General features: G+C 38.2%; 2 protein-coding genes and 1 non-coding gene across 3 annotated transcripts; 2 read left to right on the forward strand and 1 right to left on the reverse strand.

The window, feature by feature from the left end:
* The first annotated feature begins 1047 nt into the window (after positions 1 to 1047).
* Positions 1048 to 5707, forward strand: LOC136216496 (large ribosomal subunit protein eL43). The gene is made up of 5 exons (XM_066003018.1): positions 1048 to 1145; positions 1500 to 1539; positions 2560 to 2648; positions 2780 to 2862; positions 5515 to 5707. The coding sequence occupies exons 1-5, from the start codon at positions 1143 to 1145 to the stop codon at positions 5576 to 5578; spliced, it is 279 nt and encodes a 92-aa protein (XP_065859090.1). The 5' UTR covers positions 1048 to 1142; the 3' UTR covers positions 5579 to 5707.
* A 2926-nt stretch (positions 5708 to 8633) lies between these two features.
* On the reverse strand, positions 8634 to 13817 carry LOC136216497 (metacaspase-1-like). The gene is made up of 5 exons (XM_066003019.1): positions 13258 to 13817; positions 11752 to 12082; positions 10971 to 11091; positions 10673 to 10882; positions 8634 to 8979 (listed from the first exon to the last, which is right to left on the reverse strand). Exons 1-5 carry the CDS (start codon positions 13619 to 13621, stop codon positions 8920 to 8922), a joined length of 1086 nt encoding a protein of 361 aa, XP_065859091.1. The 5' UTR covers positions 13622 to 13817; the 3' UTR covers positions 8634 to 8919.
* Positions 9045 to 9117, forward strand: TRNAK-CUU (transfer RNA lysine (anticodon CUU)). Its single transcript has one exon. It is a non-coding gene; the product is annotated as a tRNA-Lys (tRNA).
* Positions 13818 to 19474: the final 5657 nt, after the last annotated feature.

Here is a 19474-nt window from a genome sequence, read left to right on the forward strand (position 1 = left end):
TTCAGATTTTAATATATTTATTTTTATATTGTTAGATATTCCCATATTTTTTTTAACAATCAATCCCTAAAAGTAAAAATTTGGAAATTAATGTAATAATTTACTATATGATATTTTTAAGATAAAATTAACACTTTTAATATATCATGGATTAAATTATCAACATTGATTAGCCTAGAAATATGGTTTAATACATCTTCATCTGTGTCCCAAATTTGTTCAAAAAGTTTGATTTGTCCACTAAAATTTTCAAGTATTCTGATAGCACACTCAACTTATTTAAAATGTCACAGTAGTCTCTTCAATTTGCTTAAACTATAATTTATTAATCACTCAACTGCAAAGAAGTCAATTCCATGTGGAAGATGTATTGCACACACATTAGAATATTATTACATAATTCATAGAATAGATTAAAACATATTAAAAAGAATTTTTTACTTGGTCAACTATAAAACCCGTTCTTTCTGATATTAGAACTTCATACCCCGACTTTGATCGTTTGACTTTTTTAAGGTTTGTGCAACAACACTTTCCGTATGTAGTTTACCTTTTTTTGCAACCGAGTGATTACTTTAACTACATTTTAAGCAAGTTAATGAGATTACCAGAATATTTTAAATAAGTTCAGAAGACTATTAAAGAACTTTGAAATCAATGTGATATTTTTACGATAAATTACACAATAGTTAAGTTTGTCAAATTATTTGCAAATGTCTCAAATTTTTAAACAAATTTATTTAAATGTCAAATTTGGTGGGGTTTTTAAAACTGTTTTTTTTTCCTGCAACTGATTAACTGAAAATTTGACAAAACAAAAATAAAGTTATGGTATTTTGATATTTTAAGATTAATCATAAAATGATTTTTATAATTATAAATAAAAATTAAAATAAAATCTGATGTAATTCCTCATATTTTTATCATTCATCACTTTTATTATGTAAAACAGCCCTAAACAGTCACACCGATTGAAGCAAAACTCAGCCCAGCCCATACAAACGAGCTAGCGCAGTCCAGAAGTAAAAGGCCTAGGTCAAACGTTTTTCAATATAAATTCCCAAACGCCAACAAAAACTTGCTTTGATTCTGCTGGAGTTGATTTTAGTTCTAGGGTTTACGTCTCTTCACAGCCATCCAAAATGGTACTCTACTCTCCCTCTTGCTCGTCTCTGCTTATTCTTTCTGCTTTTATTAGTTTTCCTTTGCGGTTTTTGGATTTCCTGATTGTACGATCTCGTAATGATCGTCTCTTGCTGTTTTATGATCTTTCTTTCCCGATTTCCCCATAACCTGATTTTTTTGGCGTTTTTTTGTTGCTGAATGTGATGTGTTCATCTTTACCTTCTCATGTATAATTACAACCTGTGCTGTAATTGAAGGTTTAGATCCAACCTTTCAGGGTTTATTTATAGTTTTGGAATGCTCGTTCTGGTTGTTTTCTACTATTTTTATTTTGTAGTCTAACTTCTCAATCTGTTCTTTTTTATTGTGTGCAGACCAAGAGAACCAAGAAGGCTGGTATTATCGGGAAGTATGGTATGTTACTATTATACTACGCTTGTTTTATTTGCTGTATTGAAATGTCACATAATTTTTCGAGCTTGATTTGATGAGTGGTTTAGGAGAGTTAGTAAAGGGAAGGTTGGTAAGGATTGATAGAAACCCTTGTTTGGGAGAATGGACTTTAGAAGGGTAAAGGTAAAGGAAGGGTTGATTCCAATTCTTCCAATTTTTGTACCTACAGATTTGGGGGCTTTGGAAGGGTTGAAATTAAAAACCCTTAAACCCTATGAACCTTACATTGAGTAAGTTTAATCCCTTGCTTTCCATTTCTTTATTTACCCTTCCTAACTCTCCATCCAATCAAACTCATGTCCATATGCCCCACACTTTACTTGCCAGAGATACTAATAAGAAAGCTATTTTTGAGCCGTACCAATCAGCTTAAGTCTAATATGATTGTGTTTGTATCTGATTTTCAAAAGTACATGTACATGGCTGTATAGGTTGCTGGAATGCGATTCTCTAATCCTTTTCTATTAAGATGAATTTTGAATGTTAGGTTTCTATGGGGAAATTCATTTAGTCATTGAAATGGAACTATCTGATCAATGACAGCTTATTCCTTTGATAAAGAATCTGTTAAGGGTCTTATTTAATTTTAACAAAGTAATCATTATTTAATCATTAAGTAGACTTGGATTATAGAATAATGTGGAGATGAATGTACATAGCTCAAACGAAGTACAAATTGAGCAAAAAACAAAGGGATGGTTGGTTAAATGCACCTACGTACCTGTATATATCCATTTTTGGACTATCAATTTTTTACACTACAACACGATTTGCAGAGACAATCCACCGGAGATGGCCCATTTGACATGATTATGACATGACAACCTGTTTTAACACCCCTGGACCAATTTTGTCTGTTGGCTTGAGCGATTTTATGGACTACTTGTTTTTTTTGCATGTCCTTAGATATATGATTCTATACATCTCTATGCGAATTTTGTAGATCGATAATTGTCACTTACAATTTATATCACATTGTAGGTACCAGGTATGGTGCTAGTCTGCGAAAGCAGATTAAGAAGATGGAGGTCAGTCAGCACAGCAAGTTCTTCTGTGAATTCTGCGGGAAGGTAATTAATCCATTTACTTTCACTCTCGTCCTTGATCTCAACGAAATTGTTTGCGCTTAATGCTGTCCTAAGCTATACACTTCTTGTGTAAGAATGTTGTGTTTGATTGTGTAGAATGTTATTTGTTACAGTACGCAGTGAAGAGGAAGGCTGTAGGTATTTGGGGATGCAAAGACTGTGGCAAAGTCAAAGCAGGAGGTGCTTACACCTTGAAGTAAGAACTTCTTACCCCTTCTATAGTGTATTGAAAAGTAGGGTTGAGCAATGATCATAGACTGGCTCAAAAACTGAACTGAACAAAACTAAATTCTAAAGGCGTACTTTTGAAACTGAACCAAACTGAATTGCATTTCGGATCGGTCCAAACTGAACTAAATCGGTTTAAAGAACACATTTAATCATAACATTTTTGTAGTCCAATTTTAATAATGATGCATTTAATTTGTTCAATTCTAAACATACTATCTAACATAGTTTAAAAAGGCGACCGCCTCTGTCGCCTCAGGCGAGAGGCGATCACCCCACCGCCTTCCATTACCTTCAAGAGGCGATCGCCTCACCCTCTCAGGTGAGAGGCGGTCTGAGGCGAGAGGCGATCACCTCTTGCAGGTAAGGCGTTAAGTCAGCCTTTTCTTTAAAAAAAAACCCTAATTTATATTAAAACCAAAAAGACAACAGAATAGCCCGATAAAATTAAAGAGACAGACACAGACACCCCCCAAAAACTCCAACGGCTCTCTCTTCTCCTTCACCACCGATTCTTCTCCTCCACCACCAAGTTTCTGCTTCCCACAGCTTCCTCGTAGAATTTTATCTGACTTGTGATTGTAACTTGAGCAGACAAATTAGGTTCTAAGGTGTTTCTATACAATCAAGTAAACCTTTTTGGACAACTTTATTGGAGGAGAAACTGGGGTTATAAAATAAAGATGGGTTAAGATAAACGTGCAGCTGCATAAAGAGGACTATGGAACTCCTCTTGCCAAACATGATCAATAATCTTCAAGTACGCTAGGTAGATGCTTGATATTATGCTATTTTGATTTAAGAATTAGCATTTTAATATTAGACTCTAAGTTATTTTGGTTTACAAGTTTAGAAATTAAACTATCCTTAAGTACTACTAGTTTTTATTGACTTAATTTTATTTTATTTGATTTTTTGTCTCCTTAACTAGCCATAATAATGCTAATATCATTTTACAATTATAATAATACCAAATAATGAACTTGTTTTCTAGTCATTTTACAACCATAAAGGGGGGGCGGCCCGGTGCATTATGCGTCCCCACTTAAGCGAGGGTTCGTGGAGGTTTCCCACAAGGGTGTACTGGGGACAAGCCTTCCCCTGCCAATATTTTGGCAAGAGGCCTCTCCTAAGACTCGAACCCGTGACCTCTCAGTCACACGACAACAATGTTTACCGTTGCGCCAAGGCTCGCCCTCCATTTTACAACCATATCAATACTAAATATACTTGACTTGGAGAAAGCATATGATAAGGTACCAAGGGAAGTACTTTGGTGGGCCTTGATAAGGAAAGACATTTCGCGGAAATATATTGACATCATAAAGGACATGTATGAGGGAGTATGCACGAGTGTACGTACTAGTGTTGGGAAAACTGAAGAGTTTCCTATTACGATTGGAGTGCATCAAGGTTCCGCACTAAGCCCATTTCTTTTTGCCATCGTTATGGATGAACTAACAAGTTCACTTCAAGATGGTATACCATGGTGCATGCTGTTTGCAGATGATATTGTGTTGGTTGATGAGACGAAAGAAGGAGTGGAGATGAAGTTGGAACTATGGAGGCAAACTCTAGAATCTAGAGGCTTTAAGTTGAGTCGAAGTAAGACAGAATATTTGGAGTGTAAGTTTAGCGGCCGTAGGAGTAGGGAGGCAGGGACAATCACCCTAGATGGGAGAGTTGTTCAGGCCTCGGATTGCTTCCGGTATTTAGGATCTATTATCCAAACGGATGGAGAAGTAGATGGAGATGTTGCCCATAGGATTAAAGCTGGTTGGTCGAAGTGGAAGAGTGCTACGGGTTTCCTTTGTGATCCCGGCATGCCTAATAGATTGAAGGGAAAATTCTACCGGAAGGCAATTAGACCAGCATTGTTATATGGTACGGAGTGTTGGGCAGTGAAACACTGCCACATCCATAAGATGTCGGTGGCGGAGATGCGTATGTTGAGATGGATGTGTGGTCACACGAGAAAGGACCGGGTGCGTAATGAAATAATTAGGACAAAAGTAGGGGTTACATCTATTGAGAATAAAATGAGAGAAAACCGACTAAGGTGGTTTGGCCATGTGAGACGTAGAGCGCTTGATGCGCCGGTTAGGAGAACCGAAGAGTGGCAAAGGGATGTAGTGGTGAGGGGTAGGGGAAGACCTAAGCAAACTTGGAGGAGGGTGATCGAGAGTGATATGAGTTTATTGGGAATTGAGGAAAATATGGTAGTGGATAGGACGGAGTGGAGGGAGCGAATCTGTGTCGCTGACACGACTTGATTTTCACGGTTTTATATGATGGTTCATGTTAGCCGACCCCGAATCATTTCGGGACTAAGGCTTTGTTGTTGTTGTTGTTGTTGTTGTTAAATTTTCTATTAAAACGGTGAATTGAGATCAATTTGGTTTTTGTTTGGCTTAAAATCTAAGAAAACCAAAATTGAACTACATGAAAAATACAAAATCAAACTGGACTGAAATGGACTATAAATCAGTGCAGTGCACTTTGTATCGCTTTGGTTTTTTGGTTTTTGATTCGGTTTTGCTCGCCCCTAATTAGAAGTATCATTTCATCAGTAAATACGTGTATGATGATTCTAATTACTTGATTTGTATGCCTATAACAGCACTGCAAGTGCCGTGACAGTGAGGAGCACCATTCGAAGGCTTAGAGAGCAGACAGAGAGTTAGTTATGTCAATGGTTGTTCTGGCATATGGATTGTAATGTTATTTCTGCTTAAGACAATGGAAACAGATTTTTCTATTTGGTTGTAATTCAGGATTTTTTGGAAGTTAAAGCATCAAATTTTGATATTTAACTTTATTCTTGCTCATAACATTCATTTAATTAAGTAGGCTTGTCAATTTCTAAAACGATTTATGGGGTAGTTACAAATTTACTCTACGGTTAATTGGGAGGGAATAGATTTAGTCTCAACGTAAAAATAATAATGTTAGTGCCAGTCTTATTGGGTGGTTGCAACACTGGAAGTTGGAAGTGGCAAAAAAAAAAAGAAACTCACTTTTCAACTCTTAGGCTTGATTGCAGCAAATAGTTTTCTGTGTCGAGGATAGCCTATTGGGATGGTAATGGGTACTATACCTGTGGGTTCTTAGCACTATTCGATCTTAATGAGACCATCTATACCTAGTACTGGTCTTGATAATTTTTGGGCTCTTGGTGAAATAAGATATAAGGGCCTTTTCAATAAAAAGAATTGTATGTAAAAATTTAAATATATTTTAATAAATTAATAATTGGTACATATTATTATTATGTTAGTTAAATATATATATATATATTTTTTTGATAATCAAATATATTTTTATTATTAACATAAAAAGAATTGTATGTAAAAATTTAAATATATTCTAATAAGTTAATAATTGGTACGTATGATTACGTTTTAATAGATTTCTAATTTTACCATTTATTAACATAAAAGCACCTTAAACTTTTTATCATCTCAGAATAAATGGGCAATAGTTAGGAGAGGTGCGCCAGCGGCGAGCAGAAGCAAGGTTATTAGATACCTCAGGAAAGCCCGGCCAGAACCACACGTGCAAGTTTCCCTGCATTATCCATTCTCTCCGGTTTTGATTACATGGACCTTAATGACCATACAGTATTTGGCTATTCACCATTAGATCTAGATTTATTAGAATTCTAAGGTGGTGATTCAAAGCATCATACGGCTTAGATTTAATAAGTCTAGATCTAACAGCGAATGACCAAATTCATTTGGTCATTAATCTTGGCATCCTCTATTGTGGAATTGTAGATAGTACTTTAATAATTTTAATGCTTGAAACTTTTGGTTTTGAGTTTGTTGTGTGTTATTTAGTGAGAAAAGAAACAATAATTTAAAGAAAGAATTCTAAAAAAATAGTGATATAGAAAATTGAAAGTGGTACTTTTATGGAAAATTTAAATTCTTAGTCTTTTTTTATTGAGATTGTCATTGACCATTTTGAGATCATTTACTTTTGGCTAAATACATTATTTATTTCCTGAACTTTCAAGTTCAGAAAGCGAATGATATATTAAGCTTTTATTTTTAGACCCTATGCAATCCTTAAGAGAGATTTTGAATAAGTTGAAATGTATCAATATAAATCTTTAAGCAAATTCAAAAGATAAAAACATTTCAAAATATAAGAGGACAATTCGCTCTTCAAACAAGGTTAAAAAAAACTAGAAATATATTAAACCTTTACTTTTATAGAAAACCTTTATCAGTAAAAGCAAAATTTATATCTGCTTTTGATGATAAGTGGCCATAAATAAATAAAGGGAAAATTATAAAACTGTGTCAAATTGGAAGTCCATCTACATATTTAACTCATTTACTCAACCTACTACATATCTAGACTGTTTTTGTGTGACTTTCCTATAATACCCTCAATATTTACGGCGTGACTATCTCCCTCCTGTCTGACTTCGCAGATTCCAGCATATGCGAAGCCTGCGAAACTAATGTTTGGTTTAGTTGATAATTTTAATTAGCATATACGAAGTCTGGTTGTGTTTTAGTTGATAATTTTAATTCGCTAAGTGGTATATAACAAAAAATGTCAAACAACAACGCATTCTAACATTAAAATCATAACATGATCAAAATTTACAACAAGATTGCCACAATAAACTCCTATTAAATCACTTCAAAGTGAACCTGACTAATCTCGACGGAAATTTCTCCCTTTATAGGAAGTCCAGACTTTTTGAGATGGACGTGTCCCATGATGCACACCAAGATTGACACAATCTCTCCTAACGAATCACTTTAAAGTGAATGTGTCAATTTTAAGGGAAGTTAATCCCTATACAGGAAGGAAAGTCATCTCCTCTACACCACAATATGCCGCCTTCCAGAAAGGGATGTTATGTATTCAACCACTTTCAGGAAAAATTAATCGTGTTAGACAGGAAAAAAGACGATTTGGCTTCGCGAAATGAGGATTAGCGAAGCATGCGAATGTAAATGTGCAGGGAAGATGATGATTTTACTTAGCGAATCGATGTTTTCGCGAAGTCTGCGAGGTCTGAAACGTGACGATCTACGTCGTATATCGATGCTTTCAAGGAGCATGCGAGTGAAATCATGAACTTTTCTACTCGCAGACTTCGCAAAATAATCGATTCGCGAAGTAGATCGTCACGTTTCAGGCTCTTTCTCATCGCAGATCTTCGCGAAATCATCGACTACACGAAGTGATTTCATGAAAAAACACAGAGAAAACAGTAGATACTTACATTTTTCGCGCCTTTCACCCTTAAAAGCGACAATAACAATATGATAAACTAGAAAAACGATGGAAATAACGTAGAATAACCATTTATTTGATGGTAACAAGAAGAAAGAAACCAAGTAACGAGTAGGAACAGGAAGATGAAGAACCATGACTTCGTTTCCTAGGATTAGGAAGATGAAGAATCAAGAGATGGAGAGAGGAAGAAGAGAAATACATTGTGATTTGATGAAATGGTGCAGATTTCGTGCAAGTTAAAGGAAGATAGGAAGATCAAAAGTCTTGGAACCATTAATGGAGGAGCCAACTATTTTGCGTAACCAAAGAGAAAGGGGGGACCGTTCGCGTTGGGGGAAGTGAGAAGGTTAGGGGTATTATGGAAAAGTCACACAAAAACAATCTAGATATGTGTAGGTTGAGTAAATAGGTTAAATATGTAAATGGGTCTCCCATTTTACCCATTTTTGTAATTTACCCTAAAAACATTTCAATAAGTGACCATAAATAAAATAAGGACTAAACTGAGAGACGATGAACATAATTCTTACAACAAAAACGATAATTGATAATTGTATCAAAATGGATTGTGACACATAGATTGTCTGTATAAATTATGTTAAAAATTGAAAGAGCTACTGCAACATGTATAAAACAGGTCTACAACAACCTATGTAAAGTGCAAGATAAAAAAAATTCAATTCTACTAAAAATCTAAAACACAAGAAGATGAAAATCAATATGAATTTCGTTCTAAATTATAATTATTTTTTCTTATTAATCTTCACAATAAAAAAGGTCTTGTATATACATCAAATGGCTGGCAAGAAGTCAATTGCGGCTCCTGTTAACAAATAAAATGGAAATATTAGCTATTCGTGTGCATTAAATTTCATGAAACCATAACAAGCCCGTCTAGCTCAGTTGGTAGAGCGCAAGGCTCTTAACCTTGTGGTCGTGGGTTCGAGCCCCACGGTGGGCGCAATTACATTTTTTTTCTTCTAAAAAAAATATTTCATGAAATCAATTAACTTAATTTCGCATTTGATTTCAATAAATCATTCCGTGACTATGAAAATAGTAGTTATGTTTAACTTTTTTTTTATAGCTGATGTGGCAGTCATGCATGTACCATGTGACACATCTTAAGCCATAAAAAAAACTTCAAAAATAACATTCTTAACTGATAGGTTCTTCATGCCACGTCAAATCATGAAGGTCATTGATTTTAGGGATAAGGGCTAAATTGAATCTAATGGTTTCACTGAAGTGCAAATTTAGCCTTAACATAAAAAAAATATCCAAATTTAATCTTAATGTTTCCAAACATGATCAAATTTAGCTCTACCTTCCGAAACTTGTTTAAATGTCACATCGGCCTTTCCAAACATCGATCATGTCTAACATATTTAATGTGTTACTAATACAGTAACAAAAAACCGTATATAAGTTAATCACAATTTTTATTATCGAAATGTTTGAAATGTTTAATGTGTTACTAATATAGTTATAAATAAACAAGCAAGAATGTACGAAACTGCTTCAGTTTATCGACAAACTTGTTTGGAAGGTCTGATGTACCTTCAATTCTAGCAGCAGCCCTGTACCGGGCAGCATTAATAGAACCATACAAATTCCTTTCACTCTCGGCTTCAAGTAGGGCGTATAAGATTAAATAACAGTCAAACTAGCTTTTTATAATTTTCAGCAATGTAGGACTAAAATCGAGCTTGCTTGGAAACGTTAGAGTTAAATTTGCACTATTTCATACATTAGGGATAAATTTGCACTTCTTAAAAAAAACGTTAGGGTCAAATTTGATACTCATCCCTTGATTTTATCAAGAGGAAATGAAATTCAGCATCTTTATGAAACAGATGTAATTACCCTCTAGGATTTAGACTCGGTAACGGAAATGCATGTCCTAAGAGTTTGAAGTTGCTTGCAAGAGAGTAAAATGAATAGAAGCACAAATTGCATCCTCAAATCGGAGCAAGTTGATATTACTTTTATGGACAAGTAATATCCTTATCTTGGTGCAATTTGTACTTCTATGAGTAAAAATTAACACTTTTGTTTGCCTAAAATACAAGCAAGGAAAAAAGCAGTTTGAGGTCCCTAATATTTTCGATTTTTGTTGATCAAGTCCTTAGCCTTTCAATTTGATACATTGAGTCATTGACATCAAAGCTTTAAACATAAAAAAGCTGATTAACAGACCGTTATTCATTTCATCAGCATTTGAAGTTTGTCCTTTTAACAGTTCAAAAAAGTAAAAAATTATTTTGAACTGTCCAAAACACGATTTCAAACACAAATGAAATGAGGAATGCTCGTTAAACAGAATTACATATGTTCACAACCAACTAATTTGACAAGCATGAGGTTAGTGAACGTGCAATTATGATTGATCGAAAGCTCAATGTGTCAAATTGAAAGATCAGATGCTCAATCAACAAAAATCAAAAAGATCGGGCGGTTAAACATTCCTTTTTTCGTATATTCAAATTGTAAAAGTATTGAAAGAAAGCATTAACCTGTCTGAGACCACCACTCATACCGCTGCCTCCAGTTAAAAGCATGGTGACGAGAGAGGTGACAACACCACCATCAAGGTCATTCCCTGTACTTCTGATAGTATTCCGCATTGAATTTAGAATGCTCCCATATGTTGTCCCATGCCCTCGCTCTATGGCTTGGATGAAGCAAAATGTCATTGCACCCGTTGATGTTATCTTTGACAGAGCCTATAATATTGTACACATAAAATATATTCAATTTTAATGTCTTTGAAGCATAAAACCTATGTAAAACAATAATAAGCAAGAGACTCACAGATGTATCAGCAGAGGTTTGATTATCATCACAACCACTGAAAGATACGGCTTCTCCACCATTTGTTCCTTTCCACATGCCTGACCGAGGACGATGGTCCTCCCACACATAATGTCCAGTCCTATTTCAAGAAGCCAACATCAAACTCCAAGAAGGAACTTTGCAGTCCAAATTTGTACGGAAACTTTGATTTTAAAGCCTTTCGCGTTTCCGAAATGTTTATGTTCGGATCACGTTTCAGAAATTGGCAACTCGTTTCTTAAAATTTGGAAAGTTGTTTCCTAGGATATAAATCAAATCCCTAGTATCTTCTAGATCATCTTATGCAAGCTTTCAAAATGAAAAAATCTCCTTTTACCTCTATTATGTGACTTTTGTATGTAGTTTTTTTAATATATATATATATATATATATGTACATATAAATTAAATATACATTCTTATAAGTTTAAAAATTTATAGATAATATCCATATATTTTTATTATTTACACGTTTCCTCAACGTTTCAGCTTCCATATCCATTTACATATATCAGACGTGAATAGACTGGGTAGAAAAAGTAGTCAACTTTGCTAATTCATCAAGAGTGGCACATGATACAGTTATAGATTCAGGAACCAATAGTTTTCCCAAAGCAAAAACACGGTTTCTACAATTTGTTCAATATAAATGTCACATCTCCCTGATTGATTTCAGATCTCTGAAATGTCCAACAGATTTTCCAAGAAAATAAGCAAGCAATTTATATCAAATTCAAATAATATTTCTCACTGCAACATACCTGTTCATTCTGCAAAGGAAGGGTAAATCCAATACAGTGCCACTATGACAAGCATCAACAATTGCATGGAGCTTAACACCCTGTGGAAGAGGTCTCACAATTGTAGCATTGATTTCATCATCAACAATCATCCCTTGTGTTTCAAAGTCTAAGGGGCACAGAGTTTCATCGTATCCATCGACTTCATCACCCGAATAGTTTCTCTGTCGTGAACCATGACCAGAATAGTGAAAGAGCAACGAGTCCCCGGGTTGGCAACCTTGGACAAGCCAGTACAATGCCATCCTCATGTTGTTTTTAGTTGGTATTCTGTAAGGATCAGTCTCCTCCTCTGCAATATAAATACCATAGGAGGATTAATGCTCAGCAGAATTACAAGAAGACCCGAATGAGAAATCATTACTGCATAGTTGCTACAGAAAGATGATAGTACTGAAACACATGAAAACTTATCAGTAACAGAAAAATAAAAAGTAAAAGGTCATGCCAAACCACCTGCAGAACAAATAATTTAATCTTATTGACACCCACATGACGCTGGGGATGTTAATTTCTGACACGAAAACCTACTTGACACGATTCGTTGATATGGTTATCATTTTTATTGCATTTATATCATATATAATCATGTGGAACATATAGATCACATAACACAATTAGATAAGACAATTCATTTTTACACCATAAATGACGTGAAAGTTACATGCGTAACATGATTATTATGTTGTTTTAAAGCTTTGAACCTTCTAAAATTTTGGTTGTGAAAATGCAATTGCAGGATAGTTTAAATTGTCACAGATTGATCATAGACTAATGCAGAGGGAGGGGATGGGTGCCCATTTGTATAGGGCGTCCTGGTGCACTACACGTCCCCGCTAAGCGAGGGTCCGGGGAGGGGTCCCACCACAAGGGTGTATTAGGGGATGGGTGCCCATTTGTATAAAGGAGGATATTCTAACCCAAATTGTAGCTATTAGCTCTTTATTTGAAAGAAATACAGCTTGGGACTCCCTCAGCAGGTGCTTATGATTTTCATTATTTTATGAACTGCAACAAACATTTCCTGCCCGTTTTGTTCTACTTTTTGTTGTTTTACTCCAAAACAATAGATATGAAGTGATTGGTTAAGATTAACAAACAAATGCTAATAGGAAAGATAAATCAGCTAATATCTAGCAAACAACAACAACTAAACCAAAAAGGCAGCTACATAGTAAGATGTCAAATCATTGCACAAATATCTCAGCTATAGTTATAGGCATAAAGCTGAACATAAGTAAAGCTTCTGAACAGAGATCATAACATGCAAATTCTCTCCCTGTCCCATTGTACATATATGAATCCAAACATCCAAACTCAGTTCATACTACTAAGACTCAATCACAATTTGCATCATCAATCAAAATAGCTCATGCATCTTCATTGGCAATAGAAAATTAGATCCATTAACTTGCTGTAAGCACGAAATTGAGGTTATTCAAACAAAAGAAAGGAAAATGAGAATACCAGTGAGCATAAGAATACTCTGTTCGGGGAAATGAAACTTATTGATAAGAAGATAACGCATACACTTGGCGTCGTTGATGCATCCCTTGAGCTCATGTCGAGAAAACTTATAAGAAATTCCACAAATCACAGCCTTCTTTCTACCGTGTGCACTTGGAGGAGGTCCCGGCGGAGCGTGATTATAAGGAGACAAAGACGGCGGAGCTTCGTGAGGAGGAGCGTGAGAGGAAGACGAAGGAGGAGGAACAGAACGGGGATCAGCGATCGGAGTAACGACCTGACAAAGAGCGCAACGGATGGATCGGGCACCGGGAGGTAGTTGGAGCGGAGTCCGGCAACCGGAGCAGTTGACGAGCATATACATGGTTTGAATCGGAGAAAAATAGAATGGTTAATATACCTTGAAATTTGAATCAAATCGTAATCGCAGTTTAGACATCACGAGACAGGATTTGAGCGTTTGAATCCAAAGATGGCTTTGGATTTGAAGATTTGATCTTATTGGGTTGAACCAGAACAATGTTTGAGACTATTTACTTGTTGAAATTCTAATTGGCATAATATGAATTTTTTCTCCCCAAATTAAATTGTCGGCCTAACCATACTTTTTTTTTTTTGTTTTGTTTTTTTTTTTTGGTAGAAAATGAAAGCAAAGCAAAGCAAAACAAGCAACTACACCAGGATTAGCCTAAGAAAGCTAGCCCCAATCCTATCCTCTAAAAGAAGAGGAGAAAGAGTGATATGGGACACCTAAACACCCCCTCATGGCCTGCCGCCGCCAAGTGATCTGCAACACGGTTCTGCTCTCGGAAAATGTGGCTGAACTCAAGGATATCAAATGAGGGGCTAAGCCTCTTAATAGCTTTAATAAGGTTGCGGCTATGAAGACCCATGGCATGACTACCCAAAATCATATTGATGGCCTCCAAGTTATCTGACTCCACAGAAAGCCTCTTAACACCCAGCCTAATCGCCAGCTGGATCCCAGAGAGAATGCCCCAGAGCTCCGCAGAGAAGGAAGAACCCAAACCCAAATTCTGGGTAAACCCAGAAAGCCAGGCGCCTCCCGCATCCATAAGAACACCTCCGGCAGCAATCTTACCATTACTGAGGCAGGAACCATCAGTATTCAGCTTCACAACCCCCTCTCTCGGCCTGCTCCAGCTCACGAGGTGGACATCACTACTCGGGGAAGATCTGGCAAGGGACTCACCTTTGAAACTATCAATAATAGAGGAGAGTTTCTTCAAGAAGAACTCAGCTAAGTTAGGCAAAAGCACAGCTTTATTATAAAAAATCTCCTCGTTCCTCCATTTCCACACTTGATGACAGATAATGGCAAAGAAAATGTCCCCATGCTCCATATAAGACAATAACTTTCTCCTAATACCATCTGAGAACCAGTCATTCACAGAATGGGACATGAAGGAAGAGAAAGTATGATGAGGGAGAATTTTCTTCCAAACCTCTTCACTCTTAGGGCAATCCCTAAGAGCGTGGCATAACGATTCAACATGGCCTCTACATCTACCGCAAGCTCCCGAGATCGCCAAATGCCTTCTGTATCTATCTGAGTTAGTAATTAATCTGTCTTTAACGCCCAGCCACAGGAAGCTCCTCGTGCGGTAGGGGATTTTAAGGGACCAAATGGTCTTCCAAATATCCGAGGGATTATCAGTCCTGTTAAGGGAAAAAGCTTCAAAGGCAGATTTGCAAGAATAGACTCCATTGTTAGTCAGCGCCCAGTAATGCTTATCCATGTCTTCCTCTTGATTACTCACCTTCACTCCTCTAATTCTAAGGAGAGTCTCAAGACTAAAGAAAGAATCAAATTTAGGCCAAACCCAGTCCCCTTCAAAGTCCACCACATCGGCTAACCTCCAGTTTTGGATATCACTAGGCGGGGGGGGGGGGGGGGGGGGGGGGAGTGCACACATCCACTAAAGGTTTATCCCCAATCCAGGTATCAAACCCAGAAGCTTATGGACTTACCATTACCCACATCCAGACCAACCCCCGAGCAAAACTCAGCAAAAACGGCGCTAATCCCTTTCCAGAGGAAGGAACAATTGATAACTCTCTCTTTCGGGCCCCCAAAGATCTTATCTTTTCGATACTTACCACAAAGAAGGCGAACCCAGAGAGAGGAGGGGCATTGCCACATACGCCAAAGGAGTTTCATTAATAAAACTTTATTATTATCCTTAGCTCTCCTAATGCCCAAACCCCCTGAATCTTTGGGCTGACAAACCTCACTCCAAGGCACCAGGTGGATCTTTCTTCCCTCCGCAGCTTCCCCCCACAGGAACCTTCGGTTAATCTTATCAAGATCATTAAGCACAGGATTCGGAAGCTGACAAGCCTGCATGATGTGGTTGGGAGCAGCGGAATTCATAGATTGAATTAAAGTCAGACGGCCAGCGAGGGAGAGAGTCTTGGCTTTCCACGTGGCACACCTCGTATTGGCTTTGTCCAAAGTATCTTTAAAAGAAACTTTAGACACTCTCTCACTATGGAGAGGAATTCCCAGATACTTCCCAAGAGAATTAGTAAGAGGAATACCAGACAAATCACTTAATCTTTTACAAATTCTCGGATTCATATTCTTAGAGCACATCATCCTAGATTTCTGGATATTAAGTCTCTGACCAGAGGCCGAACAAAAACAATCCAGAATATCCATAATGACACTCAACTGCTCCTCATTACCTTCAAGAAAGATAAAGACATCGTCCGCAAAGAATAAGTGGGTCACCTGGGGATAGAAACTGTTGATGGCCACCGGGTGGAAACTCCCAATATCAATGGCATCTTGAATAAGGTGGGACAGCCTCTCCATAGCAATAACGAAAAGGAAGGGACTCATAGGATCACCCTGACGGATGCCCCGACCCGGAGAGAACTCCTCCGACATATCCCCATTCACCATAACCTGAAACACAGGAGAAGTAATACAAACCTTAATAAGATTTCTCCAACTGTCCGGGATCCTAGCTCTCTCTAGACTCTCCATCAGTAAGTTCCAGTTGATGCGATCATAGGCCTTCTCCAAATCCAGCTTAAGAGCCACAATGCCTTTCTTCCCTTTCCTAATCTTCATAGTGTGCACCATTTCTTGGGCAATCACCACATTATCCATCATTTGTCTACCGGGTACAAAACTACCCTGATTCTGACAAATGATCTCCGGAAGAATGCCACGGATTCTATTAGCCACAATTTTTGTAATCGTCTTGTAAAGAACATTACAAAGACTGATGGGTCTCATATGCAAAAAGGAAGAAAGCTTATCAATTTTAGGAATAAGGACCAGGAGAGTTCTATTAACCAGCTCAATATCCTTAGACCCATTGAACACACCTATGATAAACTCATAGATACCCTCCTTTACAACACCCTAGTGCTTGTGGTAGAAGTCAGCTGGAAGACCATCAATACCAGGCGCTTTAGACGTCCCAATGCTGAAGATGGCATGGTCAATCTCTTTTCGGGAAATAGGAAGAAAGGCACTCTGACTGATATCCTCACTGATCAAAGGAAAGGTAGCAATAGAGTGAGCCCTCTCCAGCTGAACAGGATCCTCTTTGAAAAGCTCCTTATAGAACTCCAGAGCCAAATTCCGAATCACCTCATCTTCATACACCCACTCCCCATCAGAATCTTTGATAGCCTCAATTCTATTCCTCTGCCGCCTGATCATAGTAGACAGATGGAAGTACCTGGTATTACGATCCCCATCCATAATCCAGGATTTCCTAGACTTCTGGAACCAGAGAAGCTCCTCCTGCCTAAGCACAGCTTCCAGCTCCTTCTGAAGGGTTCTAAGGAGGCCATCTAAACTGTGATCAAACCTCACATCCAACCTACGCTGAACGCCCTCCATCCTTTTTAACAACTTATTCTTTCTTCTAATAATGTGCCCAAAGACATTCTTATTCCAACCAAGCACCTTCTTCCTGAACCCTTCAGAAGCTTGCAGGACATTCGAATGAGGTTTCCAATTATCTTGGACGAACTCCTTAAACTTAGGATGGGACTCCCACGCCAGCTGGTACCGGAACGGTCTCTTCCCCCTAGGCCGGTTGCCTCTCAAAAGTCTAAACAAAATAGGGCAATGGTCCGAATGACGGAACGGAAGATTTAAAACAGAACACTCAGGGAAAGAAGTCAGGGCAGCCACATTAGCATAGACCTTGTCCAAACGAACAAAGGTACTATTGCGTTTCCAAGTGAATCTATGACCCGAAGCCCCCAAGTCGGAAAGCCCACGTAAATCCATATGATTTTTATGGTGAAGACAGCGATTAACATAATGATTGGAACCTCCTCTCTGGTCACTCATAAGGCCGATATCATTAAAGTCTCCCGCAATAAACCAGGGCTCAGAGATGCTGCCACTCATCGAAAAGAGGATCTCCCACAGCCGTTTGCGATTAACTAAGATCGGATCAGCATACACAAGGGTAGTCAAGAAGGGAGTAATACCAGAAATGCTCACTTTACAGTGAATGAACTGCTTATCGATACTAATAACATCAAAATGAATCTGATCTGGCCTCCAGAAAAGCCAGATCCCACCAGCTCGGCCAGTAGCCTCCGATCTAACACACCTCCAGTTCTTAAACTTATTAACCACCTCATCTGCTTTCTCTCCACTAATCTTAGTTTCCAGTAAAGCAAAACACGAGGGGTTAAACTGTTTAATAAGGTCATTAATATGGATACGGGTAGCCTTGCTAGCCGCACCCCTAACATTCCAGCACAACAAGTCCATAGAAAGGAGGAGACTGACCGCACCAACCTACCTAAGCCAGGTATTTACTAGGGGCTCCTAAGAGCCTCACCGAGGTACCCGCAGGTCCCCTCTTCTCTGAAAAAGCCAAGGAATTCTGGATGCTTTTTTGTTTGCCCTTTGGCTTTTTCAAGCCAGGTTTAATCACCCCCATTGGATTCCCAATTCCAGGTCCACCAGTAAGAATAGAAGAACTACCCTCATTAGTTTCCTTCATCTTTCGGGCCGCCTGAACCAGGGGGCCCCCTGAGCTTCATTCTTAGAAGCAAAGAGGGGATTAACAGAATCAACCACTAGCTCAGAAGACACAACAGACTCCAGACCCGGCAAACTGTGTTCCATAAGCTCATCTCCCTAGACAGGCTCATGAACGTCTTCAATAGATAGGGCACCAAACCTAGAGCCAGACCTAAGAGCTAAGCTGGTACCAGCCTCGTCCCTAGCCTTGGGGATAGGCTTCTCCTTCACACTAGGGGCAGCCATAGGCTTAGAAGGAGCGGAAATCCCCTTCTTGATAATATCAGGAGGAAGATTCTGCATAATAGGAGGCTGAGTTCTACGACGAGTAGTCCGTTTAGCTACCATCCAAGGACCGAAGTTTCCTTCATTCCCTTGGTTACCTACAAAAATACTCCCACTCTCCATAACAGTCTCCTTCAAAACACTCTCCCTTTTGGGGCAACCTTCCTGAGAATGACCATAAATGCCACAATCATAACAAATGTTATGTAAGCCTTCATATTCGATAAAGAACACCTTGTTCTGAACACAGAACTTAGATAATAAGGGTTTTGCAAGATCCACATCCACACAAACCCTAGCAAACTTGCCCCTAATGGCACCAATAGTAGTCTTATCCACATGGTGGACCTTCCCAACCATACCTCCTATTTTTCTTAGGAATTTCTCACTGTAATACTCAATGGGAAGGCCCGGAAACCTAACCCAAGTCAAAATCCTGTTAACAGTAGAATCATGGGGATTAAAATTAGGAACCCAAGGCCGTAAAGCCAGGACGTGGTTGGAAATAATATATGGGCCCCCCTTGATCACAGTATTGTAATCCTCAACTCTAGTAAACTTGATGACATAGAAGTCATTTTCAAGGTCAGTAATACTGACTTTCCCTTTCCTAGCCCACTGGGCTTGAATCCTTTGGGAAAATAATTAAAGCTGATCCTCTTCCCCAACACCTTAACTATCAAAGACACCTTCCACTTTTCTCTGAGTTCCCTCTTCTCTTCCGAAGACAGTCTAATAACCGGACAAAGAGGATCATCCTGGACACCATCCTCCTCGTCCGAATCAGAGAAAAGATCCGCAGAATCCCCTACCATCTCCACTTCCTCAAAGTAGAGCTCCTCCTCAACCACTCCCATAACAGTGTCTTTCCAAGACCCTTTACCTATCCCGTTATTGCCAACT

The sequence above is a fragment of the Euphorbia lathyris genome, chromosome 2 (assembly GCF_963576675.1).
Source record: "Euphorbia lathyris chromosome 2, ddEupLath1.1, whole genome shotgun sequence".
Taxonomy (NCBI): Eukaryota; Viridiplantae; Streptophyta; class Magnoliopsida; order Malpighiales; family Euphorbiaceae; genus Euphorbia; species Euphorbia lathyris.